At 33.8% G+C, this 27,369-nt stretch overlaps 2 protein-coding genes across 2 annotated transcripts; one reads left to right on the top strand and one right to left on the bottom strand.

Annotated features, from left to right (window-relative positions):
- Positions 1-112: 112 nt before the first annotated feature.
- Positions 113-22,373, top strand: LOC124919196 (protein FORGETTER 1). Its single transcript, XM_047459376.1, has 32 exons — positions 113-736; positions 1,596-1,661; positions 1,774-1,947; positions 2,021-2,151; positions 2,354-2,430; positions 6,301-6,482; positions 7,284-7,361; positions 7,900-8,032; positions 8,569-8,629; positions 8,707-8,788; positions 9,965-10,093; positions 10,205-10,348; positions 10,755-10,863; positions 10,928-11,059; positions 11,284-11,354; positions 11,450-11,622; positions 12,861-12,954; positions 13,084-13,181; positions 13,266-13,401; positions 14,725-14,831; positions 15,777-15,872; positions 15,974-16,061; positions 16,194-16,314; positions 17,369-17,480; positions 17,552-17,675; positions 17,743-17,820; positions 17,979-18,097; positions 19,388-19,441; positions 19,520-19,622; positions 21,057-21,185; positions 21,639-21,750; positions 22,077-22,373. Exons 1-32 carry the CDS (start codon positions 287-289, stop codon positions 22,106-22,108), a joined length of 3,795 nt encoding a protein of 1,264 aa, XP_047315332.1. The 5' UTR covers positions 113-286; the 3' UTR covers positions 22,109-22,373.
- Positions 22,374-23,684: 1,311 nt separating this feature from the next.
- Positions 23,685-24,428, bottom strand: LOC124935231 (peroxidase 7-like; the record flags this gene model as incomplete). The annotated part of the gene is made up of 1 exon (XM_047475678.1): positions 23,685-24,428. A coding segment is annotated over one exon (744 nt), but the record flags the coding sequence as incomplete, so codon positions are not given.
- Positions 24,429-27,369: the final 2,941 nt, after the last annotated feature.

Raw genomic sequence — 27,369 nt, 5'->3', positions numbered from 1 at the left:
TTTTAAATGTTTTATTTAAAAAAATATCATTATATATTATAAGTTTATTTTAATCAAACAACATTTATCATTTATCTGAAATAAGTCGTGCTTATTTGGCTAATCCAATTCTAGAGAGAGAGAGAGAGCGTCATCTGAAAGAAAGAAGATTTGCATCAGTGATAAATTTGCTTAATTTACCGCTAAAATCAAACCCTGTATCTCATTTTCTCTTTGTATTTTCCGCACTCTCAAGAGCAGACAGAGAGACAGACAGACAGACGCACGCTTGTCGCCAAACGGAAGAATGGGGCAGCCTTCGGTGCCGCCTCCTCTCTTGGGCCCGCCACCACTTCCGTCACAGCCGACCCAGACTCCTCCACCCCCACCCCCACCCGGAACCGTAGGAGGAGGATGTCAAGTGCGCTGCGCTGGTTGCCGCACGATTTTAACCGTAGGACCTGGATTGACGGAATTCGTTTGCCCTACCTGCCAATTGCCTCAGATGCTTCCCCCCGAGCTTATGCGTACACCTCCTCCTCACCGAACCGTTCCAGCCCACGGCATCGATCCGACCAAAATTCAACTCCCTTGTGCTCACTGCAAGGCCATACTCAATGTTCCTCATGGTCTCTCTCGCTTTTCGTGCCCTCAGTGCGGAGTCGACCTAGCCGTCGATATCTCCAAGTTCAAGCAATTCTTGTCTCCACCTCCTCCTCATCCTCTTCTTCGACCACCTCCCGAGGAAGTCAACGAGGTTTCTTTTTCTAATCATCTCCCCCATTTCTTATCATGACATATATTATTATGATCAGATTCTGCTTCTTAAGAAATCAAACCCTAACTACTTGTTAAATCACAAATTCTAGATAGTAAGTTCACTCTTGACTTCCCCATTTAAGAATTGGGAATTCTAGGTAGAATGTTACAATTTTTTAGTCCAAATCCCTTTACAAGATCCCTTCAGTTATTTCAATACAACACTTATCTACTTAATTCCCTCGTTTAGCATTTCTAATACCAGCCAACATCATTAAAAACAGCTTCTTTGAGTGAGTGAGTATTTTGGTCTAAAATATTTTCACAATTAATTCTCTTCCTTAAAACTCTTTCATAAATTGGTATAGTGGGGAATATTTGGAGTCTGTTGAGCTTTAAATTGGATCTTTAATATTGACTCTAATTTATTTAAATAGTAGATTTAGCTAGTAAGTAAACAATAATGACAACATAGATGAACATATCTGCTAAGTGATTTAATGTCCAACCAACATGTATATCTTTCGGATACCAGCCAACAATTTTTTGGCGAGATCAAAAGAGTGGACTCTTATTATGCGGTGATGGTATACACCACTGTTTTATCTACATTCTTCTAAAGTTATCTATAATTGAGATCTGTTTTTTGAATGAAAGGTCATCTTTTATTTTATTCAATGATCTTCATAAGGAATTTTATTTATCACGTTAGATATTGTCATATTCATATGTGAAATCCTCGGATATTCTATAGTAAAATGAATTGTATATTTTTTCTGAATTGAATTTTGTGAACGCTTGTTACTGCAAACTGAAGTTTTAAAAACTTTGGTTAAATTTACTTGGGAATTTTTTAGGTTGCCATTGAGGTGGAAAGAGAAGAAGATGAAGGTGGTATGGCTGGGGAAACATTTACAGATTATGTGAGACTTTTTATTCCTTTTTATTCCTTTCCGAAAATGTGTTGCCAAGTAGGATCTACATGTAATTATTCCTTGAGTTTTCTCTTTGCACTAATGAAAACTAGCAATACAGCGTCCTCCCAAATTATCAATTGGCCCTCCTCATCCAGATCCTATTGTGGAAACAGCTTCATTATCTGCAGTGCAGCCCCCTGAACCCACATATGTTCTCAAAATCACTGATGATATACTGAAATCCAAAGTATTATCTTGCTTGCAGATAGAGACATTGGTTTATGCTTCTCAGGTTTCCCTTGAAACTAACTTCCTGGTTTATTGATATGCTTGTAAACAACTTAAATATTTTTTTATTATGACAGAGACATCTTCAACATCTTCAAAGTGGTTCTAGGGCTGGATTTTTTATTGGCGATGGTGCTGGTGTTGGAAAAGGGCGCACTGTTGCAGGATTAATATGGGAAAATTGGCATCATGGAAGGAGAAAAGCATTGTACACACTTCTTTCATTCTTTAGTTTCCTTTTCTGGTTATTTTAATTCACCCCAGGCTCATATGCTAGAACTTGAAGTTCTTTCTAAGTTTAAAAACTTGTTATGTGCGTAATTTAGCTGCACTAAATTCTTCTCCTGGAATAATTCGAGGATGTAAACAGAATTGATAATCCTTTTCTGGTCTTCTAATGGTCTACGCAGGTGGATTTCTGTTGGCTCTGATTTGAAGTTTGACGCTAGAAGAGATTTGGACGACATTGGTGCAACATGCATTGAAGGTAGAGTTATGTCCTTTTTTGATGTGATTGAGATAGTTGTTTAGTTATATCATAAATTTGGATAACATTGAAGTTTGACTTTTTTTGGTTTCTTTCAGTTTATGTTTTCTTGCTTTCGCGCCTTTTTATGACATCCTAATCTGATAGTGATAGCAACCCTTTTATAGAGGAAATATGCGAAGAGAGAATTCTGAAGAATGTTGTGAGAAAATCGGGAAGGGTGAGATAATATAACTAATATGGTTACATATCGTCATATTCGAAGATAGAGTAAAAAAATATTTATATGCTAATCTAAAGTGCTAACAAGAAAATGATAAAACTATTATAAGAATTACACAGAATCTATCTACCAACCTACTAATAGTTATATATACTTTTAAATGATATAGTTTGCATTAACAAAACTATTGCTAATGCGACTTCTAATAATACAAATAGTTTCTATACAAAGTTTTGACTACGTGACTTAAACCTTCATTAAACAATTCAACCATCTAGCTACATTGAACTTTTGCAGAATTTGGAATCATAATGTATTATCTTTTTTCCAAGGTTAGTTCCCTTTAAATATAATTTACATGAATCCCATTTAGACAACACTTACACCCTAAAAACATGGAGTAGTTATCTCTTTGTCGAGTATGGTTATTTATCTCACTTATCTAGGTTAATTAATTGGCCAAACATGACAACGGTCTATTGTCGTCAAATGAATCTCATGTTCCTTTTGTTCCATAGATCCACTAGATGATAATTTTGAACCAATTCTTATCAAGAGTAATATTCCTTTCTTAAATATTATTCTCATTCATGATGATTGAATGCAACTTGCCTTCCTTTTCCTAACAAAAAGTTTGATATTTTTCAAATTAAGTATTATTATGAAGTATGCTATGTTGTTATAAGAAAGTTGTTAATTAAACCTAATCAAGTTTGAGCTCGTGCTTAAGTAAGTTATAAACAACTCTATCTTTAACATAATGAATGAGCTTGAATTGAATTGAGCTGAAATTTGAGTACCTAAATATTTGAATATATAGCTATCAAGATATTTGGCCTGATACGACTATCCTAGAGCCTAAACAATTCAACCATCTAGCTACATTGAATTTTTGCAGAATTTGGAATGATAATGTATTATCTTTTTTCCAAGGTTAGTTCCCTTTAAATATAAATTACATGAGTCCCATTAAGACAACACTTACACCCTAAAAACATGGAGTAGTTATCTCTTTGTCGAGTATGGTTATTTATCTCACTTATCTAGGTTAAATAATTGGCCAAACATGACAACGGTCTATTGTCGTCTAGATGATAATTTTGAACCAATTCTAATCAAGAGTAATCTTCCTTTCTTAAATATTATTCTCATTCATGATGATTGAATGCAACTTGCCTTCCTTTTCCTAACAAAAAATTTGATATTTTTCAAATTAAGTATTATTATGAAGTATGCTATGTTGTTATAAGAAAGTTGTTAATTAAACCTAATCAAGTTTGAGCTCGTGCTTAAGTAAGTTATAAACAACTCTATCTTTAACATAATGAATGAGCTTGAATTGAATTGAGCTGAAATTCGAGTACCTAAATATTTGAATATATATAGCTATCAAGATATTTGGCCTGATACGACTATCCTAGAGCCTAAACAATTCAACCATCTAGCTACATTGAATTTTTGCAGAATTTGGAATGATAATGTATTATCTTTTTTCCAAGGTTAGTTCCCTTTAAATATAATTTACATGAGTCCCATTAAGACAACACTTACACCCTAAAAACATGGAGTAGTTATCTCTTTGTCGAGTATGGTTATTTATCTCACTTATCTAGGTTAATTAATTGGCCAAACATGACAACGGTCTATTGTCGTCTAGATGATAATTTTGAACCAATTCTTATCAAGAGTAATCTTCCTTTCTTAAATATTATTCTCATTCATGATGATTGAATGCAACTTGCCTTCCTTTTCCTAACAAAAAATTTGATATTTTTCAAATTAAGTATTATTATGAAGTATGCTATGTTGTTATAGGAAAGTTGTTAATTAAATCTAATCAAGTTTGAGCTCGTGCTTAAGTAAGTTATAAACAACTCTATCTTTAACATAATGAATGAGCTTGAATTGAATTGAGCTGAAATTCGAGTACCTAAATATTTGAATATATAGCTATCAAGATATTTGGCCTGATACGACTATCCTAGAGCCTAAACAATTCAACCATCTAGCTACATTGAATTTTTGCAGAATTTGGAATGATAATGTATTATATTTTTTCCAAGGTTAGTTCCCTTTAAATATAATTTACATGAGTCCCATTAAGACAACACTTACACCCTAAAAACATGGAGTAGTTATCTCTTTGTCGAGTATGGTTATTTATCTCACTTATCTAGGTTAATTAATTGGCCAAACATGACAACGGTCTATTGTCGTCTAGATGATAATTTTGAACCAATTCTTATCAAGAGTAATCTTCCTTTCTTAAATATTATTCTCATTCATGATGATTGAATGCAACTTGCCTTCCTTTTCCTGACAAAAAATTTGATATTTTTCAAATTAAGTATTATTATGAAGTATGCTATGTTGTTATAAGAAAGTTGTTAATTAAACCTAATCAAGTTTGAGCTCGTGCTTAAGTAATTTATAAACAACTCTATCTTTAACATAATGAATGAGCTTGAATTGAAATGAGCTGAAATTCGAGTACCTAAATATTTGAATATATATAGCTATCAAGATATTTGGCCTGATAACGACTATCCTAGAACCAGTCTAATACAGTAATACCCTCCTTTAGCGCCAATACCTTCAGTCTTTCAACCATCTATCAATTTTAATGATAATCGATTAATGACCCACCAAGCATGCCATCTCATCGTAGAAGAAACATGTGACACCCTCTCCGGACGATATTAGTTGTTCATGAACTTAGCTTCATGATAAAAATCACACTAAGTCTAGGGCTACCATACCTCGGTGATCACAATCATTTAACAATTTGGGCAGCTACCATACCTCAGTGATCACAATCATTTAACAATTTGGGCAGTGGAATTGTGTTTGAATTATTTGAATCCAACTTCACCTCTAAATCTCTAATTATTTGAATTGTTTCTAATAGGTGATAACTTAGCACAGTCCTAATCACCAAATCATCCAACAACTATTGCAACCTTGAAAATTGTACACCACAGCCCCGTACTTGGGTAACCTAGAGTTCAATTTAATGAGACTAGAATTATCCCGATGCTGTCTAACTCATCTTGATCATATAGCTTATGTTAGCTTGCATTACTTTCTTATGAGGTATGTTGGGTGCATTTCTGTTCCAACCATTGTAGAGTACTACTTGCCTAGTGACATTTTAGTTTCATAGATAGTCTCACTGCATTATATGTTACACATTTCACTAATTGTCTAGGCCTATATACCTGCTCCACTTACAGAATCTCTATTCTTAACATTCCAAATTGTCCAGTCTTAAATAGACCAATTCCTAGCATGTCTCACTCGGTTATTTGACATCCACATTGTTGAAGTTGCACCATCAAATATGGACTTGGTGCCTCATTCTTTTATGTATAGTGACAAAAATATGGTAATACTTACTAGCATTGAGAGCATGCTTAATTTTGTTTTAGAATGTACATGTGTGTCCAATAGTTACCCAATAAAATGCTGTAAACATCAATCATTTCAGTCACTAAGGACTACCAAAATCTCTCAAGTAAATATTATAGTATGAAATATGAGTGGTCATATCAATAAAAAAGATCCAAATAACATATTTTCATTGTTTACCATTTGCATATTGGTTCTTAATGTTGCTTTGCATATGTCTCTGCTCTTCTTCTTTGCAGTGCATGCTTTAAACAAGCTCCCCTATTCTAAGCTTGATTCAAAGTCTGTTGGAATTAAAGAGGGAGTTGTTTTCTTGACGTATAGCAGCCTTATAGCCTCTTCAGAAAAAGGTCGATCTCGCTTGCAACAGCTTGTGCAGTGGTATGGACCAGAATACGACGGTCTTATCATTTTTGACGAGGTATTTGAGGTTTCCTTTCAAGAAACAGACATGATCAAATATTTGATAATTTATCTTTCTCAACTATATTGCTGTTGGCGGAATTGACAAATGGTTTCTTGGTAGCTTATGATTTTAGGGGGGGAGCAAAAAATAGGTTGATCCATGTATGATAATGGTATTGTTCCATTATGGACTAATTGTTTGGATTATAGAAGAAATGAACCAGATTGAACATTTGATTGGATAGAAGATAATTAAATAAATCATGGCTACTAGAAAGAATATGGGTTAAGGAGCTAAGAAGGATTAAATATACCGGGACAATCTTTGTAAAGGAATAGATTTATCTTCAATAACACCTAGTGACATGTTTAACTACCCTGGTCCTTCAATTTTTTGGGCACGTTATAATATGGTTCATAGAGAAGTTATCCACATTCTCTTTAGATTTCCCTTGCCAGTTTAATCTCAGTTTTATTTTCTTAAAAATTACATTTATAATAAAATGAATTATTACAACAGTTTGATAAATTAAAAGAATTGTAGGTACACATCAGTTTTATACTTCAATTGCTTGCTGTAAAACTTATCTTTGATATTAGAGTTAGTTAGAGAATGCTAGTTCAAGTAAATGTGACAATAATATGATTAACATTGCCATTTGTATTTAACTACTGGCCCCATGATTTGTAAATAGAATTCAACAATTACCATTGTTTAAATTTCGGGTTTTAATCCATTCTGTAAAGCATTATGGATTGGATTGACCTGTTTGTTCATCCTGCCTTTCATATTAAGAGGGTAAATTTTCAAATGCAGTGTCACAAAGCCAAAAATTTGGTTCCTGAAACAGGGTCGCAACCAACAAGAACAGGTGAAGCTGTGCTTGAGATTCAGGTTAGTTTCTGCATTCATTAGTGGATCCCAAAGTTTAATAATAATTCTTGCTTCCATCTATTATTGAATTAGCATAGACATTGTGGCCCTATCATGAACCCTACCATATTGTAAGTATTGGAGTGCTCGGGTTGTTCCTTATTTTGTAATAGGCATGATAGGAGTGACACGTTTTGTCTAGTCGTGGTTGTCTGCATTTTTTGTTGTTGTTTTAGTACACGAAAATCTAGTTTCTTATGGATTACTTAATTTTTTTTTTTATAAAAGGTCTTTTATTTCATAAAAAGAAACGTGAGCACGATGTGCCTTCACTCGTTGCAAGGAAAAACAAAAACAAGAACTTCCAAAATATTAAATCTTATCATCTTTAAATCCTATAATGTACAAATTCCTCATTTCTTTAGAGCACCAAAAGTGTGCAGTAAAAACGCTTTATCCTTTCTCTCCTAAACCCTTTATATGGGCTAGCATCTTTTTTTGGCAACATATTACCTAGCAGATGCATACATCTCATGATTTCCAAAATTTGGTACGACAGGCTAAACTTTCTGAGGCTCGTGTAGTTTATTGTTCTGCAACGGGTGCTTCTGAACCTCGCAACATGGCTTACATGATTCGGCTTGGTCTTTGGGGAACTGGAACATCCTTCCCCAATTTCCGGGAGTTTTTAGGTGCGATCATTATTCCCTGGAGCTGGTTTGTATAGATATTATTGATTTATAATAGAGACAAATTTATGGTCACACTTATTGTTCTATAATCACTTAAATCAACACTTACACCTTCAAACTAGAGAACTCACTTAGGTCAAAGTTTATGTGTATAAATTAATCCATGATCTCAAATTAAAGCCAATTTGGAATAGACCGGCATGAAATATTGATTACATATTTTAAGTTGGTGCATATTGTTTCCTGATTTCTTGTATAAATCCTCTCCTTAAGATTATCTATCTGTACCATGCACTTTGCTTCTCTTTTTTTACTATTTATGAATCCACCAAGTTGCATATGAAAGTGTCTTTTGCCTCTTTGTGTAGACATTTTTTGTTAGGAGGCAGAATAATTTTCCTCTTCCATAAAGTGGGCAAATATTACTTTGCTTCTTATGTTTAATTGAGCATCTTGCAGTGTGTGAACCTTTGTTCTATGCATTCTTCATCTAAACCTTGTAGATTTAATGAATTTTGTTAGGATTCTGTTTGCAGGTGCTATGGAAAAAGGTGGGGTTGGAGCTCTAGAACTTGTTGCTATGGACATGAAAGCTAGGTGAAATTAGACATTCCACATGATGAGAGTTATATTATGATTGATCATACTTGTTTTAAAGATTAGTTCTGCCTCAGGGGAATGTATGTTTGTCGAATGCTTAGTTACAAAGGAGCAGAGTTTGAAGTTGTGGAAGTTCCATTAGAGGCTAGAATGATGGTAAGAAGCTCTCCTGGACCTGGGAAAGTTATTAATTGATTTAGCTAAGCAAATAACTTTATGTTCTTTATCATTTACTAGAAAAAAAATCTGTATGGCATCTCAACTTTGCTGGGATTCTTCTTCCTTGATGGAATCTATAAATTACACACTTAGTAACTTTTTATTTGGACGAGACCTCTAGAATGTGTCCTTTCCTCTTAATTTGTATTAACATTTCACCTTAGAAAAACATCAACAATAAATCGTGTTTTATGGCTAGTCTAATGGGAATATATAATTCATGTAGCTATTTCCAATAAATTGAGTTGTGGTGTTGTACATTATGGAGAAGCATCATTTCTCTGATGTAGCTATTCTTGCACATGAACTTTGCACGGATGCTCGTTTTTTACCTTATAATTTCTTTAAAAAAACTGTGTTATATATAACTTGGACTAGTTGGTCATTATATGCCCAATTAAATTGTCTCACATGCCGTTTTAATTTTTTTGAGTTTGCCACACTTGGATCACAATAATCCAACCCGCGTCCTCCCCCCTCAGCAACAAAATAAAAAAAACAATGCACTTCTAACTGCACTACATTACAATTGCGTCTCTCGCTCACTCTCTCTTTCTTTATCCCATCCTTCTCTTCCCACATTTAATGATATTGGTAATAGAAATTAGAGTTTACAATAAAGAAGCGGATGAGACTCAGAAAAGGGGATGTGTCCTGCCACCCTAGGTTACTATTTATTTATAGTGTCTAATGACTTAAGGATATAATCTTCTGCATGCTAGTCTGTGTTCTTCCCGTACACCCTCGATTAACACTTGACAGATTCCCAGTCAGTCGGTAAATGAGTCCTTTGTCATCATTGACTACTGGTCCCGGCTTTAGGGGCAAGTTTCTACCCTCCCCTGCAATAGTGGGTCCCCACCAACTATTTACTATTTCGGTCTAAATCCGAGAGGAAGCTATTAGTAGATTGTATCATCTAGAATGTTTATTAAAGACTAGTACTTACATTTAGATGTAAGTGCTTATTTAATTAGCATGTAATGCTTAAATCATTGCATGGACCATAACATATTTATGATGTGCTTTCTTTTTCTCCTTTTTGTTGTGTTGACCCATAGATTATTCATTTTACCATCTCCAGTATCAAGAAATAATGAGTATTATTCTCAGGAAATGTATAAAAAAGCTGCTGAATTTTGGGCGGAGTTACGAGTAGAATTGCTTGCTGCTAACACTTTGCTTGCAAATGACAAGCCTAACTCCAGTCAGCTGTGGAGATTATACTGGGCAAACCATCAGGTTTTGGAGTTTCAAAGCAATTGATGCTATAAAATGCATATGAGTGTCTCATTCTTAATTCTATGCTTATTGAGTTTTTATTTGGCTACTTTATTGTTTATGGTCATGTAGCGATTCTTCGGACATATGTGCATGTCTGCTAAGGTGCCTGCTGTTGTAAGACTTTCCAAACAAGCGTTGATGGAGAACAAATGTGTGGTTATTGGCCTTCAGAGTACAGGAGAGGCACGGACAGAGGAAGTTGTGACAAAATATGTAAGTAATTTTCTGGGTGTGGTTTCTTGTAACCTTCATGATAAATGACTCCTGAGTATGCTTCAAAATTTATCTGTCATTTGCTCTCTTTGTTATTCTAAACATGTAAAGCTTCTTTGAAACCAAACATTTGTAGCTATAAAAGACCAATAAAGTAAAATGTGGAAAAGAACATTTGAGAGGGATAAAATAAAGTAAAATGTGGAAAAGAACATTTGAGAGGGATAAAAATAAAGTAAAATGTGGAAAAGAACATTTGAGAGGGATAAGATAGCTCCTACAGATTTCACAAGAACTACAAATCTTTTATCTAAAAAACTTCAATTATATTTTTCTTGGTGCACTTCAAGCTTGAACTATTTTGTGTGTTCTTGCTAATGGGCCTACAACGTGCATTCTTCAACAGGGTTCTGAACTTGATGATTTTGTTTCTGGGCCTAGGGAGCTATTGCTGAAGTTTGTGGAGGAAAACTACCCTCTTCCTGAGAAGCCTGAAAAGCCTGAAACACTTCCAGGTACACATTCATTTTTATCTTAAGACTTTTCCATCTGATAACTTGAGATTACTTTCTATCACAGGAGAGGAAAGTGCGGAGGAGCTCCAACGAAAGAGGCACTTAGCCACACCAGATGTTTCATTCAAAGGCAGAGTGAGGAAAGCTGCCAAATGGAAGGCTGCTAGTGACGGTGAAAGTGAAGAAGACTCTTATGGTAAGTATTATTGATTTGAATGATGCCATCTTTTTTCTATATAATCATTATGCTGGTGTCAAGTTTTTTATGGTTTATTCTGTCGAAACATTCAATGTCAGATCTTGTTTATCTGTCCATATTTTTTATTTATCATTTTGCGGTGCATCTTCTATGTGTCTTACTGTGATTGAATTCACTGGATATCTCAACGTATTTGGGAAAACTAATTTTTGATTGTGCAGCTGATTCTGGAAATGAATCCACTGAATCTGATGATGAGTTTCAGATTTGTCATCTTTGCAAATCAGAAGGGGTAATTCTTGTGCTTTTTATTTGTTTAAACCTGACTAGTTTTGACTACTTTTGGACTTCTGTACATCTATCATATCCTTGTGTATTCTAATGTAGGAAAGAAAGAAGTTGCTTCAGTGTTCGTATTGCAGACATGTTATGCATCCTTCATGTTTAGATCCACCTGTTGTTGATGAAGTACCTGGGGACTGGTGCTGCTCTTCATGCAAGGAAAAAACAGATGATTATCTCCAAGCAAGAGAGGCATATGTAGCTGAACTACAGAAGAGGTTACATATATGACCCTTCTTTAATTTGTTCTTTCCTGAATCTCTCTTTCTCACGGCTCAAAATGATTTTTTAGGAAATATCAATGCCTTTGATTATATCTCTAATTATACATGGAACTTTCTGAAAAGAGACAAATATACCCATAAACACCTAAAGGAAAAATATACCTGCAAACTTCTTTCTGCAACATTGCCAGTTGTTAGATTTTCTCTCTTTCCTTAATTTCATTTAGGATGAAAAGGAAAATATGTATGTAAAATATTTTCCGGTGAGATGAGAGAGGAAACAGGGAATGCCTGGTGATAGACCCATGATGTCTTTTGTGCACCCCAATCAGTCAAATTTGGAACCCATCTTTGCTCCAGCTCCTTTGGAACCCCTTTCGGTTTTGTTCATGTGGAACATTCTTTGGGTTTGGACCACAATGATCCTCTTGATGGGGTGGGGACGGTTGAGGTAGATCTGGACAACGATGCACATATTCAACGGTCCCATGCCTCAGAATGAAGATGGATTCCTAGAGTCATACCTTCTGCGAATACCTCTGCTCAACTGGAGGTTGTGACACAGCTGGAGGTCCAGCCGCCCCCTTTTCTTATGCTAGACCCGTTGGTTTGTTGTCTGATTTGGAAGTTGCCCCTTCTGTGGAGGTGGTTCTTCCCCAACCTTCTGAGGAACATATCAATGCCACAGACACTCCAAGCACCGGGTAAATGGAGAAGCGGTAATGCCGAAATCTTTCATCGAGATGTTAAGGGAATCTTTGGATGTTATGAGAGATCGTAGGTTTGAGAAGATTGTCACCAAAAGCAAAATGTATTGCTTGATCGTGAAATCAACACAATGCTTCATCCATCCCATAGTAGCTAGGGCGTTCCCATAGTGCTTCTCCCTTTGCGTCATAGTTAATCCAAAAAAATGTTGTTGCTCCATTTCCAGTTTCGTTTTCTCCTTCACTTCTATCCATACTATCTGGTTCTTAAAGAAAGGGAAAGTATTGTGGTTGATGGCATTGTACTGTTCTAATATATAACATATATGGTTGTGGGTATAAGTGTGTAAACATATTGATTATCATTTTAGGTTTTACTAAATTCATTTTAGCATCATATTCCCCATAGATGGATTGCCAATTTTTGTGGATATACTTGTTATTTGCATGCTTTTACATTAGTCACATCAATACAGTTTGAAACTTGAAAGTTTGGAAAACTTTATGCCTTAAGAATTCCAACAGGTATGATGGAGCTGTACAGCGCAAGTCAAAAATTCTTGAGATTGTCCGGTCTTTGGATCTTCCAAATAATCCTTTGGATGACATAATTGATCAGGTACCTGCAAAGGATCTGATAGTGCATGATTTTATTTCCTTCTTTTCTTTAATCCTGTAAGAACTTGTCCTGAATGGATCATGTTACTTATTTCTATCCTTTGCTTTAAACTTTTTGACATATATGCAGCTTGGAGGCCCTAATAAGGTTGCAGAAGTGACTGGAAGGAGAGGCATGCTTGTTAGGGTTTCTGGTGGAAAAGGTGTCACATATCAGGCACGTAATACGTAAGTTTTTCTTATCTTTACCTAAGATGATGACACTAGATTGTGTGCTAACATGTCTGAATCAGTTTGTTTTCAATGGTTTAGAAAGGATGTTACAATGGAAATGGTAAATATGCATGAGAAGCAGCTTTTCATGGATGATAAGAAGCTTGTTGCTATCATTTCTGAAGCCGGTTCTGCTGGTGTATCTTTGCAGGCAGACAGGAGAGCATTGAATAAGGTGATAATCTGTTCAACATTGTAAAAAGTATCTATATTATCAAGAATGTGTCAACTTACATAATAGAGACAATCTATACGAGAACATACCTCTAACATAAGATAAAAAACATTATGATGAAATCTAATCAAATATTGTTAGCCTCCTTTTTTTCTTTTTCTTTTTTCCAGATGAGCCCAGGTCTTCCGTCTACTTGTTCCTCTTGTGTTCTTCCTCTTTTCAGCCCCAGCCTGTTCTTTCTGCCTTTGGTTTTAGTCTCTTTAGTGAGAGAGAGGAAGGGTTCTAGCTCATTTTCTGTTTTTCAAAATAATGGAACTTAAACGGATGGAGTATATATGCTCTTTTAAGAGTTCATGTATATATTTGCACCTTTTAGAAAAGTTCATGTATATATGACGAACCCCTTTTATCTTAAAAAATATGTCGAGTGATAAAATTTTAGTCTATCAAATTAGATTTTTGATATTTTAGTTGTAATATAAAAATATAAATACAAATTAGCTTTGAACTTTTCGATCTATCTACGAAAATAAGACAAAACTTGTATTGAGGTAAAGTAAGACAAAAGGAAGAGAATGTTTTTTTCTTTTTTCTCTGAAAAAGTTCGACTTTTCATTATAAAGAACACAAGTTGCGTTCAAACCCTACAAAAAGGGGGAGAAAGGCTAAAACAATAAACGTAGTAAAGAAACAAGTTTAAATGCCAATAAGATCGAAGAATTTTCATCCTCCTCCGGATTGAAGCGAACGCCGGTAACATGAATCCTTTGAGTCGTTCAAATCCATATCTTTTCTCGTCCAACACTTTTATTTATTTATTTCTAGATAGTTCACCACATAAGGAGAGGGATTGGTTTTCAGTCATCCACGATGTTGTTGCCAAAACTCCAATCAATCCATTTGACCCAAAAGTCAGCGATAAGGGGAGAAGCATCGCATTGGAAATTAAGGATTGGTTTGTGTGTTTTCCTAGGTCCATGTCAGAGAAATAATCATAATATTTACAATTAAGATAGATGTTGTTACTAAAGGTAGATGAAGATTGCATTGAGTTAAGTTAAGATGGCGATGTTCCAGGAATTTACAGTTTGCAAGGGACCAAATATCCTATTAGAGTTCAGAATAATATAGAAATTCAGGGTTTAAAATGCTCATTTTCTCAAGAAATAAAAGAGAAGAGTTTAGATGTGCTTTATATGGACCTTGTAAGATTTAATGCGTCATATAGAGATTTCTTTGAAATGTCTTCAAAGTAACTAATCCTTTTTATAGTGACTCTTTTATTACCGATGTACTTAACTCTTTACTTGCAAATTATGGCAGAGAAGAAGAGTTCATATAACCCTTGAACTCCCTTGGAGTGCTGATCGAGCAATACAACAATTTGGCAGAACTCATCGGTCAAATCAGGCTTCTGCACCTGAGTATAGGTTAATCTTAATTCTCTTAATTGGCATCCTAGTTTTGGTTTCTGGACATTTTCTTTGGTTGGTAAAATTAAACCCTAAGTATAGCTGACCTCTTGACCCTGTGCTATATAATAAAGATAGGAAAAATTTATCGTGTTCCCCTCTTTCTCATTTCAATGAAAAGTTGATATTTTTTTAAAAAAGAAGGAAAATTCACTATTTTCCATGATTTTTTCTTTTCCTCCTCGAACTAGTGAAGATTTTAGATTCCCCTATCTAACGGAAAAGATATTAAACCCATTTTAAATTTTGGGCTGCTTGAGTGGATGTTCATGGTAACGGGAGGTAATCATGTGGTAATATTATAACATTTTGTGTTGCATCATCAATGTCGAGTTAAAACTCCACCCTTAATGCTATAGCAGAAAAAATAGTTTTGGTCACAGATGCACGTACAATAGAGAGTGTGTTATGTACTGTCATTAGAGACACTTTTTCAAGTAGTGCTGGCAACATTCTAACAGGGTTACCCTTTCCATCTGATAGTGGGAATCAAAACTTTTTATAAGTTGGAGGGAGGAAAGTTTGAGGGGAAAATTCAACAAGAGTTCAAGGGAAAAAATACCAATTTTCTCTTGAGCTAGCATTATTTGGTGCTTGTTCTTCCCAATTCTTACTAGTGCTATTACTTTTGGAACTGCCGTGTGTGATCCTTTGATTTTGGGAAACTAATGTGATTGTGGAAATAATATATTTTTTTAAAAATGGTTGCTGATTGTTGGAATACTTCCAAGTTTTCTCCAATTATCTGTGAACAATTGAGAAAAAAATTGGCTAATTTATTCCTTGTTGACTAGATGTTAACTTTGCAGATTTCTTATGCTGACCACTTCTTTTGTAAGACCTTTTTCACAAGCAAGTGACAGATAAATTTTGTAGTTTCTCAACTAGTTCTATATTTTGCAGACTTCTCTTTACTAATCTTGGAGGTGAACGTCGATTTGCGTCAATTGTAGCTAAGAGATTGGAGACCCTTGGTGCTTTAACTCAGGGAGATCGTAGGTATACCTGTCAGCTTGTTTATTTTGCGAATATTTTCTAGATAAATTGGCGTAGCCCGGTTTATTACCTTAATGGCTTTAATCCTGTGATGTGCAATGTAGGGCTGGACCAACATTAAGTGCTTTCAATTATGACAGCACTTATGGTAAGAGGGCTCTTATGGTGATGTACAGAGGAATTATGGAGCAGGTAAATATACTTGTATTTTCATTGTTTGTTGCGATTATATAATGATATTACTTACTTGATCAGTGATCTAGTATTGGAGCGTATTTTAATGATGGGAAGTGTTCACTTTACTGAAGCTAGATGTATTTTCAGGATTCATTGCCTGTTCTACCTCCTGGATGTTCATCCGAAAAGCCAGAGACAATTGAAGATTTTATCACCAAGGGCAAGGCAGCTCTTGTTTCAGTTGGAATAGTTAGAGATACAGTAGTTGGTAAGTAAATGACTCGTTTCGGTTAGCAAGGTGTTTTATAAAATCTTTTTTAATCTTTAAATTGATTCATTATGTTAATATGATTTATCCTATACCACTATGTCATTTATTTATTTCTTTGCATTTCATTTCTTCAACATATCTGAAATATAACTTCCAATGCTCTAAATAAGACAACACATAAATATTTTCCCAAAAAAAAAGACTAACACATAACTACTAACTTATTTTTTTCTTTCCAAAAGGTCCCTTAGTGAAATGTTGACCTTTAAAAAAAAAGTCTCCACTCTTAGTGCAAAAAAGGCGTGAACACAAAATGCGGTCACAATTTACAAGAAGGAATTTCAAGGAAAATAAAACAGAGCTACCAATATCCTAATATGCACATCACATTACTACCCCTATTACACACAGCAGATTCAATCATTTTTCTCAAAATGCAATTTAGTTGTATGCTTTAACTCTATTAACATTATGTTTCTATTTTTAGGAGTACATGAATTTAAAGTTTTATGTATCTCAATTGCTTCATCATTGAGAACATATGCATATGGTAGAACTTCTATTTATGAGTTGTGTATCTCTAATATCTTACAATTAATGTAATTAATTATGATGTTGATCAATCCATAATCGATTTACAATCAATTTAGATCTATTGATTCTCATACCTGAAAAGCTAGTTGTTGAAGTTGGAGAGCCTAAGTGTTACTAAACCCGCAAAATCTCACCTTTCTATGTGGGATCCAAGGCTCATACCTTAATCGATTAGGTCATAATTTATGTTATGTTCAGCTTTAGTTTCTTAATATTATTATGAAACTTAATTCAGCCTACATTATATATTTTTTTGTAGTACATGAACAGATTCTAGATAGTCTCTCCAATTATATTTGCCAAAACATAGACAATATGCCATCTTTTAGTACTAAGATTTACGTCACATAATTCTGCACATTTTTTGGAACTTTTTATCAGTAATTTCTATTCCATTGATTATGAATATCAAATGCTACTTAGTCTTAACTTTGGTTCATATTGTTACTTCTGTAAGGTAATGGCAAGGATTCTGGAAAGATTTCTGGTCGTATAGTTGATTCAGATATGCATGATGTTGGACGTTTCCTAAATAGGATACTGGGATTGCCACCAGATATCCAAAACAGGTCAGAGATGTTACTAATTTGATATGCTTATTCTTATGCAGCATTCTAATGAAATTCATTCCCGACTACAGGCTGTTCGAGTTATTTGTCAGCATTCTTGATCTTCTTATTCAGAATGCACGCAAAGAAGGACAATTTGACTCTGGCATTGTAGATTTGAAAGCTAGTCTCATTGAATTGCGAGGAAATCCAAAGGTCAGGCGTCATTTAGGGCCTTTTACACCCTTACATGCAATATGCTTAACCTGGGATCTATTTGCAGACTGTTCATGTTGATGATATGTCTGGCGCGTCGACTATACTGTTCACTTTCACATTAGACCGCGGGATCACATGGGAGGTACATTGTCTCATGATGTTTTTTCTATGAACTATGTACTATTCAAGTCCTAGTTTCTTCTTTATTCAGTATTTGTTTCTCCAAAGAAATGACTCATTTTTCACTTCCTTACTACACCTGTCAAGTGTCAAGCATGCTAAATTATAGTTTATATGTAGTTCGCGTCCTCCATGCTTGAGGAGAAGCAAAAAGATGGACTTGGCTCTGTCGATGATGGTTTTTACGAGTCTAGGAGGGAATGGCTTGGAAGGCGACACTTTCTCTTAGCATTTGAAGGGTATGAACTGTTTCTAGAATTAAATTTCTTTACTATTGGTTTTCACCCTCAAGGTGATTTTTTTTTCCATATCTTATGTGTTTTTGTTGGTCAGTGCTAATCATGTCAGTGAATGATCAATGCTCAATGCTATGGTATCTTGCCAATACAACGGAATTTCATTGATTTTCATTTTGCATTATAGCCTTCAGTGTTTTGTTGGTTACTGTTAGATAGGAAATTAATAATCAAATCTAAGAAGAGTTTCTTGCGACTGTGAATGCATTCTATCTTATTTTTGTGTGCTGTGTTCTTTTGGGGGTTGTTATCCTTTTGGAGTTGACTACAAAAAATGATTGATTGACATGTGCTTTTACTGATGCCGCTTAAAAAGAATTGGAAAAGGAACAATTGGGAATTTGTGCAGCTTTAGATTTTAATCTTATGTTAGGGACTACATTTTATTTCTTTTTTCTGAGTGCAGGGATTTCTTTGGATATTGGTTGTTTCTTTGATATATATATATATGCATGAATGCCATCTTTAATTGTTTTCATTTATCTTACATATAAATAAGGAAGTAACCATTTCCTTGTGCAAAATTGTTTTTGAAAGTATGAACCTTTAAATTAATAATATTTGTTTTGGAAAATAACATTACATAATAGTTATTGAAATTGTAGGCAGAGGTTTGCTGAAGTCGTAATAGGCACATTTGGAAGTTGTGTTCAACTGTGTGAATCTGCTTGATTTAATACAAAAATGTGACATATTTAATAGGTTCACTCAAGTAGTAAACACTGATGGGTGACTTTTGCTGCAAAGACTTCATGATACATTGTTCAGCTGTGGATGTTTTCCTTGTGCAAAATTGTTTTTGAAAGTATGAACCTTTAAATTAATAATATTTGTTTTGGAAAATAACATTACATAATAGTTATTGAAATTGTAGGCAGAGGTTTGCTGAAGTCGTAATAGGCACATTTGGAAGTTGTGTTCAACTGTGTGAATCTGCTTGATTTAATACAAAAATGTGACATATTTAATAGGTTCACTCAAGTAGTAAACACTGATGGGTGACTTTTGCTGCAAAGACTTCATGATACATTGTTCAGCTGTGGATGTTGTTTGTGTTTAGTTGTACAAATTTCCTATTTTCATTGAACCACAAAAACTATTCATACTTAACCCTTGATGAGCATAATGTCAGCATATTATCAGATATAACTTCATTAAACACAATAAATGTACTATTATTGCTGTTGATTGTTCCTATTTGTAGTTTATCATATTATTCTTATTTTATCACAGGTCCAATGTTGGTTTTTATAAGATATTACGTCCAACTGTTGGGGAGGCAGTAAGGTATTGTTGAAATTATTTTTCTAGTTTACTGATTTTACCAATCTACCTAGACAATTGTTTAAATTTTTGGATCTACAGGGAAATGCCTCTGGCTGAGCTTAAAAACAAGTACAGGAAAATTTCATCATTGGAGAAAGCTTGTAATGGGTGGGAAGATGAGTATGAGATCTCATCTAAGCAGGTAATCGTGGGAATTGCTCAAATTTGACTTTAATTCGGTGATGTGACTCAAACTTGTTTTTTATTTTGCTTAGAAGTTAGAACTATTTTAATTTACTGGAGTAATGTTCAAACTGCTTCTTGTGTTTTTTTCAATAAAAGTTGACCTTTAAAAATAAAACTATTTTAATTACTGTAAACCTCACTTTCATGGTTTTCATATTTTTTTTACTTTTATTTTTGATAAGCTCCAAATTGTAGTATGGTTAACCCTATAGCAATGCCAAAAAGTATATTCAACTTCTCATGTTTCTTTAATCTCAATTAATCTGCAATTTCAACCTATTATATCATTTTCTAGACTAAAATATATTGTTTTTGAAAAATGTAAACTTTTCATCAAAAGAAGGAACGCAATGAGCGTTCAAACATTACAAAAAGAAGAGGGATTTGGTGGTTGGGGAAGGAAAAACAAAATTACAGAAAAACAGAGACGTTAGATGCCAATAAGATAATAAATATAGAATGTTCATAAGCATTTTGATGCATGGAATAAATTACTGTGAAAGTAATAGAATTAAATAATTTCTTTGCATTGTTTATTACTTGTCTTACTTTATATATAATAGCTTAATCATATATGAAAATCTCTTGATATTTTATACTAATACTAAATTATATCCCTATCTATCCATCTATTACGTCTTTATATATGCACCATATATAAAGTTTTCAATGAGTTGTAATCGATACCAGGTTAGTTGTAGTTGCCCTAGAATATCCTTGCAATAGTTTTGGTATTATCTCAAGTTCGAATTTATTCCCTGCGGATCACTCATATACATTATTGTATTTTGATGTCTCCATTATTTATTTCTTAAATATCCTGATTACTGATCCATCTTTTCAAATAATTTCATTTTATTCTTTATTTCTTATAAATGCAATTTGTACCCTTTTCATAATAGAGTTCTTATTTGATGATGTGTTGAAGATTTCTCAGAATCAATTTTATGCACATTCTCAATGTGTTTTAAACATTTTGTAGATAATAAAGTTAAACATGTTCCCTCTCAAAATCACAGATAGTATTAAGTTGGAATAATGTCACTAAATAAAATGATTAGTCTTAATTAAAATTGTCATTGAGAATAGAATGAGAATATTTCTATCAAAAGAAAAAAAATAGTAAGTAAAAACTAAATATGTTGCTTGTATTGTATAATAATATTTTTTTTAAAGTGATGTAGTTGCTGGCCTCCTTCTCCAACTAGAAAAACTCTGGTCTAAAAATATAAGAAGAAGAAAACAGCGGTCTAAAATAAATCAAATTATCATATTATAGCATTTTGGTTAGACTATTATCTTGTGCCTTTTCTGTAAGTTGCTTTTCTTCTCTTCTGTTTGTTTCAAGTCTGTCACATTAAGCTTGTTGTATGTATTCCCTTGGCTGCAGTGCATGCATGGACCCAACTGTAAGGTTGGGAATTTTTGCACAGTTGGAAAAAGGCTCCAGGAAGTAAATGTTTTGGGTGGTCTTATTCTTCCTGTTTGGGGAACTATAGAGAAGGCCATTGCAAAGCAGGTAAAGTCATTTTTCTCTGTTGATTTTCTTGTCTACTGCAAATTTTCATTTGAACCAAAAAGGAAAAATGGGGAAAGTAGTCCAATTTGATCCCTTAATATTTAAGCAAATGCGATTGTCACACCCTTCAACCTTAAGACTAATGCAATTTAGCCTTTCTATTTGAACAAACTCTGAATTAAGTCTTAAAAAATGATGGCCAATTTCTCAGACTTAACCAGTGTTTTCCTTTTCTTGATAGTCAACACTTGCCTAATATGACCTTTGACCTTTTTGTCAATTGTGTTCTTACAATTTACAAATACTTTATGTAAATTTTCAACTCCAGAACTAAATGAATTTTGCTTGTTCTGTAAGTTCATATTATTGTTTTTTTCTTTCTGTTTCTCAGAATTTTTGATTACATAGTTTTAACATTATTATTCATCATTTGCAACCAAATATTGTTTTTAGGCTCGACAAAGCCACAAACGAATCCGTGTTGTGCGCTTGGAGACTACGACTAACAGTCAGCGGATTGTGGGGCTGCTAATACCAAACTCTGCAGTTGAATCAGTTCTTCAAGGTCTCTCTCTTTCTCTCTCTCTGTCACTCTCATTGCGTGTGCATTGATTATTGGAAACTTCTGAATCATATTTTCACCCAAAAAGATTAGGAACTTGTTTGATGTAGGGTTATTTGAAAGACTTAATTGATGAGAAAGTGGATTATTTGGGTTAATGACTCTTTTTATTTAATTTTTAATGGGTATTTTAGTAATTTATGGGATGCTTTGAATGAAGTAGTGATTGATGATGGGATAAAGGGGGGGTTATATTCAAAAGATTTAATTGTGGATTATATCATGTAATGTAGGAAAAACTTATTGCCATGAGCACCTGTTTCTTGCAGATTTAGCTTGGGTTCAAGACCTTGATGATTGAGAAGAGACGATGTCCTTCTTAGAGACAATGACAATTTTTTATCCACCAAATTAACCTATATGTGAAAATACTGGCTTGTCTGGGCTTTATTATAATATTGGCCATTGTTGTGTAACAAAATATTTATTTCTACCTGCTTTTTTAGCAGCTTAGGCATATTGGTTTTCAGTTTTTGTGTCTTTCTTTGTAACAATTAATTAGAAGCAAATCATCATCACATTTGACACACATATATATTATATATATAGCCTATAGGTTGTCTTGAGATCTCTTAACTATGCCTAAGAATGTCGTGTCTATTGAATTGATCTTTAACTCGAAGGTGTTTGGTTTCGGGTGGGGGGGAGGAGTTGTATTCATGAGGTATTTGAATACAAACTGTCAAAAAAATTATGATAAATGTTAATTGGATCATCTATATTCCTACAAGAGGTATTTGAATGTGAGGTTGTTTATGGTGTATCTTATCTATACACATTTCATGCTAAATGTATATGGATGTGTATTTAAAAAAGTTATTTATGGTTTTTTAGTAGGATTAAATACAAAAGTATTTTTAATTTTCAAATACATTAAGGTGTATGGGCCTGTTCAAAATAGGCTACAATTATTTATTAAAAATTGTTATTTAAAGAGTCTAAGAAAGTGTGAAAGATAATGTTTTTAAAATTAAATTGAAAGCTCGTACAGTTAGGTTTATTATAAAAATTCAATCACAATCTAAAACATTTCATCAATTTTTTCATTAATTATATTATATATTTGAGTATTCATCTCCTCAAAATGAACACCCATTAACATTTTTGAAATAAATTAAAGTTTATTTAAAAAAATCATCACCTAACAAGTCAGACAAAAATATAAATTTACTTAGAAATATTTATTCTACATACTTTCCTAAGTTAAATAAAGTCAATTATGTTTAAAAAAAATGTGAAGATTATACTTTTATTACCAAGGATTTGTATCACTATTTTATTAAAATATTTGTCTAAATCTTTTTTTTATTTTTTATTTTTTAAGTTTTTCAAGACAATGATTTTGAGTAATTTGATTTTTATTTTACATGCATAGGAAATTGTGAATCGTGAATGACGACTTCTTTGTTGGCGAAAGTTGAAACTTAAGACTAAATAGTGCCAGTAATTAATTATATGAGCCAGTCCGAGTTCAGTATTTTTTCGTTCTTTCGGCCATGATCAGACTAGACTAGACTGATACACTCTTTCAAGGACTTTTTATACTAAAGGAGGAGCACGATCTTTGTCTCACGATTGTATCAAGGAAGAGAAGACGTCGTTACAAAAGCCATGGAAGCAGGCTTTGATTAGAAGTTGTTGGGTCACTTGATTGGTTACAATTATCTCCGTAGGATTGAATTAGGGCTACAAAATGTAATTCGACTACGAGGAATTATTTTTTGAGTAACAAATAAATAGGGATTATTTTTTTTACAAACATAACATATAATATTTTTTAATAAACAAATATATTCCAAAACAGCTCAATTATACAAAAACAAGAAAACATTGAATTCAACAACAGTAGTAGTAATAATAAATATTTGAATCATAAATCATTTGTTAATTGAAGTGCATTGATTCCTTATCTCATATGGCGCTTTACCAACAACATTTCCAAGTCTAACCATGGACCCAGCAAATTGACCCGTAAACAGAAACGGTTGAGTCGCAAACGCTTTCACTATAGGCGAAGTTCTTGAGTCCGAATACAGCAATTGATCCGTCAACAGCAATCCCATATTCTTCCCCAGATTCTTATAGTAAACCTCATCGAAAATCTTCGGAGTAGTAGCGTCAAAGTTCACGAAGATCTCGCTATTGTTCTTAGGTGAGCATTTATACTTTAATGAATTCACAAATTGAGTATAAGGCGCCTTCGTTGCCGTAACCCTAGGCAGAATCGACGGACAAGTGCTTCTTCCGATTGTGTGAGCTCCGGAGAGGACGACTAAATCCAGTACGGTAAGACCTAGAGATTTTTCGAATAGGTTTATTAGTGATGTTATATTCTCACGGCCTTCGGGAACTATTGAATCGGCTTCTTCGGCGTATGAGATGCGTCCGTCTTTTCTTCCGAAGGGAATTTCCCAGAATGGACCTCCGGCTAAGACAGTTGCGTCCCTGGCGGCTATTGTTAGTATGTCGGCGCATGATACTTTTTTAGGGCAAACCTTTTCTATGTTTGATTTGATTTCTTCGATTAGAGAGAATCCTCTTAGTGTTCTGCTTGCTCGTGCTCTCTTCTCGCTACCGTCGTGGTCTAGCAAAATTGAAGCATCACAACCCTGAAGCAGGTTTTTTTTGTTTAGAACTATTTCATTGAAGAAGTGAAGAACTTTATATTTCTTATAATAATAATAATAATGAATGTACTTACTCGAACAACACAGTCATGAAAATGCAATCTGATTATGCTTGCAGCTATGGTGGGGTCTCTTTTAACCCACGATCTTACTGTTCTCTGCACAATTCCTTCAACTCCCGGACAAGACTTTTGATAGTATGTCGGAGACAGGACCACAGGTGGCTGAGGCCGAGGAGGCGGAGGAGGGGACTGAGGACGAGGAGGCGGAGGAGGGGACTGAAACCGAGGAGGTGGGGAGGAAGGCAGAGGCAAAAGCTTAGCAGCAGTGGCAATGTCGATGAATAAGACTTGACTAGTAAACATGAAGACGATAACTGGTAGTGATAATGCTGGAGAGATATTGTTCCATAGCTTAGGCAAAGAGGTTGACTTCATGGTGTAAACTTTTGTTAATTGTTTGTGTCTATTGTTGCAGGTTTTTATATCAAGTGTTTTTTGATGATGGAAGAGAAGAAAAATACGTGAAGAGCAGTACTTAGCTCTGGTTTGGAGAAATTATTAATTAATAGAAGAAGAAGATCATCAATGGAGGAAGAAGACATGCAAACATGTTCATCATCCAATCCATCATATGCAGTATTGTAAGTCAAAGATTATGCTTTTGTTTAATTTATCCTAGTTTATTTAATTGTTTAAATCTTTAATTTATTAGCTAACTAGATTTATCCAGGATATTATTAGACTTTCAGATCCTTCTTCCCTCTAATGAACCTTTACAAGATTTATTAGATAATTATTTAAGTTAGGGAAAAATTAATTTATTCCATAAAATATCTGGTCCAGAAATTAACATTAGACAAAGAATTCATTGATACATATGTTATGAAAGAGGTGTCGAATTTATTCCTCAATTGTATATGTTTGGAGATCTACACAATTTTAACTAAAATAATAATATTAATAGTGTTATTAGTAAGACCGGGTTAGTATTAGAAGTAGCTATAAATTTATCTCTTATATAGTTTGGGTTCAACTAGGTATATCACATTTTAAAAACTTTAAAACTATTGGTGTCTAACATGTTTGCTTTAAAAAAAATGTCATAAGATTTATTTGAGATAGAGGGTAATAAATGTAAGAATGTTAAATGAGAAAAAAATTGTAAGCCAAATGAAGAGGGTACTTATAACTAGAATTAAGTATAAATTTTGAACATAAAATGATAAAGAATTATGTTGTGATGATGGGTGAAGAATTGATGAAGGGAAATAGAACCCTAATTGATAGGGAGAATTCAATAAAGAAAAGAGAAAAATTATAACAAGAGAATTTAACTAAAATCATTTCATAACCCACTCTTCACAACAGACTTTTATATTTATATACTACTGCATTACAAGTGTCACTTTATTCTCGTCACTATATTTACCCCTAATACCCTTTTACCTTGTATCATTACCCTCTCATTCAATTCGTTCGTTCGTGACGACAATAGACGAAGGTTCATCTAAAACTCTTAAGCATCTGGTGGCTATTCGAACCATATAAATTATCCAAATTGTTTTCATATACTATCACCGTTGTAATGGAGCTTATTCGGTTTGTATCACTTCTGGTCGGCTTATCTCTACAATTTTAATTTTGTTGCCACAATTCCACGATCGGAAGTTCAAAGTCGCCCCATAACTAAATGGTGGCCGCCTAGGTGGTCCAACACCGCTTCGTCTATACATGAGGCGGTCAGATTATTTAATTATTATTATTTTTAATTAATTAATTACAAATATTAATATATATATAAATTTAATAAAAAGACTCTTTATTTCCCACTATTTATTTAAATTTTTAGACACTCTTTACGTTCCAATTCATTTCTCTTTCTTCTTTTCCGTTTCTCAGCTCATTCACCTCACCTTGCTTGATCATCTACATCTTCTTCAGCTCGTCTACCTCTTCTTCAGTATATTAGCCTATTACATTATTTGAATTTATGTGCAGTATACTTGTTTAGATACATCAAATGAGGAACATGAAGAAAATGTTGATTTTGAGTCTGACAATGAGAGAATTATGAAGGTAGCTGATGGTGCATACATAGATGATTTAGAAGATTAATTATGCTTACATACTTATTTTTGTTAAATGTTACTATGATAGAGAATATTAATTTGGTTTTTTGGTATAATGATATTTATAGAACATTTTTATTATATTTATATTCAACTGGTTAGGCACCGTCTAGGCACCCGAGGCAGTAGACAGTCACTTACCGCACCGCCTACCGCCATTTAGAACACTAGAACAGAACAATGTTAATATCGGATATTTTAAATCAGACAATTCCTTCTGCGAAAGTCGTCTTCATTTCTTTTTTTTCTCCGACTATGCCAACAACTCCACACATAGTGCGACTAACTTTTCTGCCTTTTAATGAACTTCGATCTTTCTTCACTCGAGTTCAATTTCTCAAGCAAGTACGATCCATCGACAAGAATGATCCAATTCTCCAGTTTCAATACACAATAATCTCCTTTAACTCTTGTCGATATCATTTGTAAACTGTTTCTATGTAGCGGTCAAGGAAATTGAATCACATCCAAGTCTTCTTCAACTATATACCTCATACTGCACACCATTTTGCCAAGAACGAGTTCAAATACTAGAATTAGGTATAAATCTTGAACATTAAAAGAATTATATTGAGATGAGTAACGAAGAATTAAAGGAAGGAAATAGAACCCTAAATATTAAGGTGAATACAATGGAATTATAGAAAGAATCTAACCGGAGTTTTCAACTAAATCATTTCATAACTCACTCTTCCCAACTAACTAAATAAATGTAAGAGTTTACAAACCTCAGGGTCTTAAATTGATATTTGTAAAGTATAATTCCAAAATGAACCATATCTTAATTAGAGGGACCAATTTATG

The sequence above is a fragment of the Impatiens glandulifera genome, chromosome 1, assembly GCF_907164915.1.
Source record: "Impatiens glandulifera chromosome 1, dImpGla2.1, whole genome shotgun sequence".
Classification (NCBI taxonomy): Eukaryota; Viridiplantae; Streptophyta; class Magnoliopsida; order Ericales; family Balsaminaceae; genus Impatiens; species Impatiens glandulifera.
This window is presented reverse-complemented; position numbering and strand designations above follow the sequence as displayed.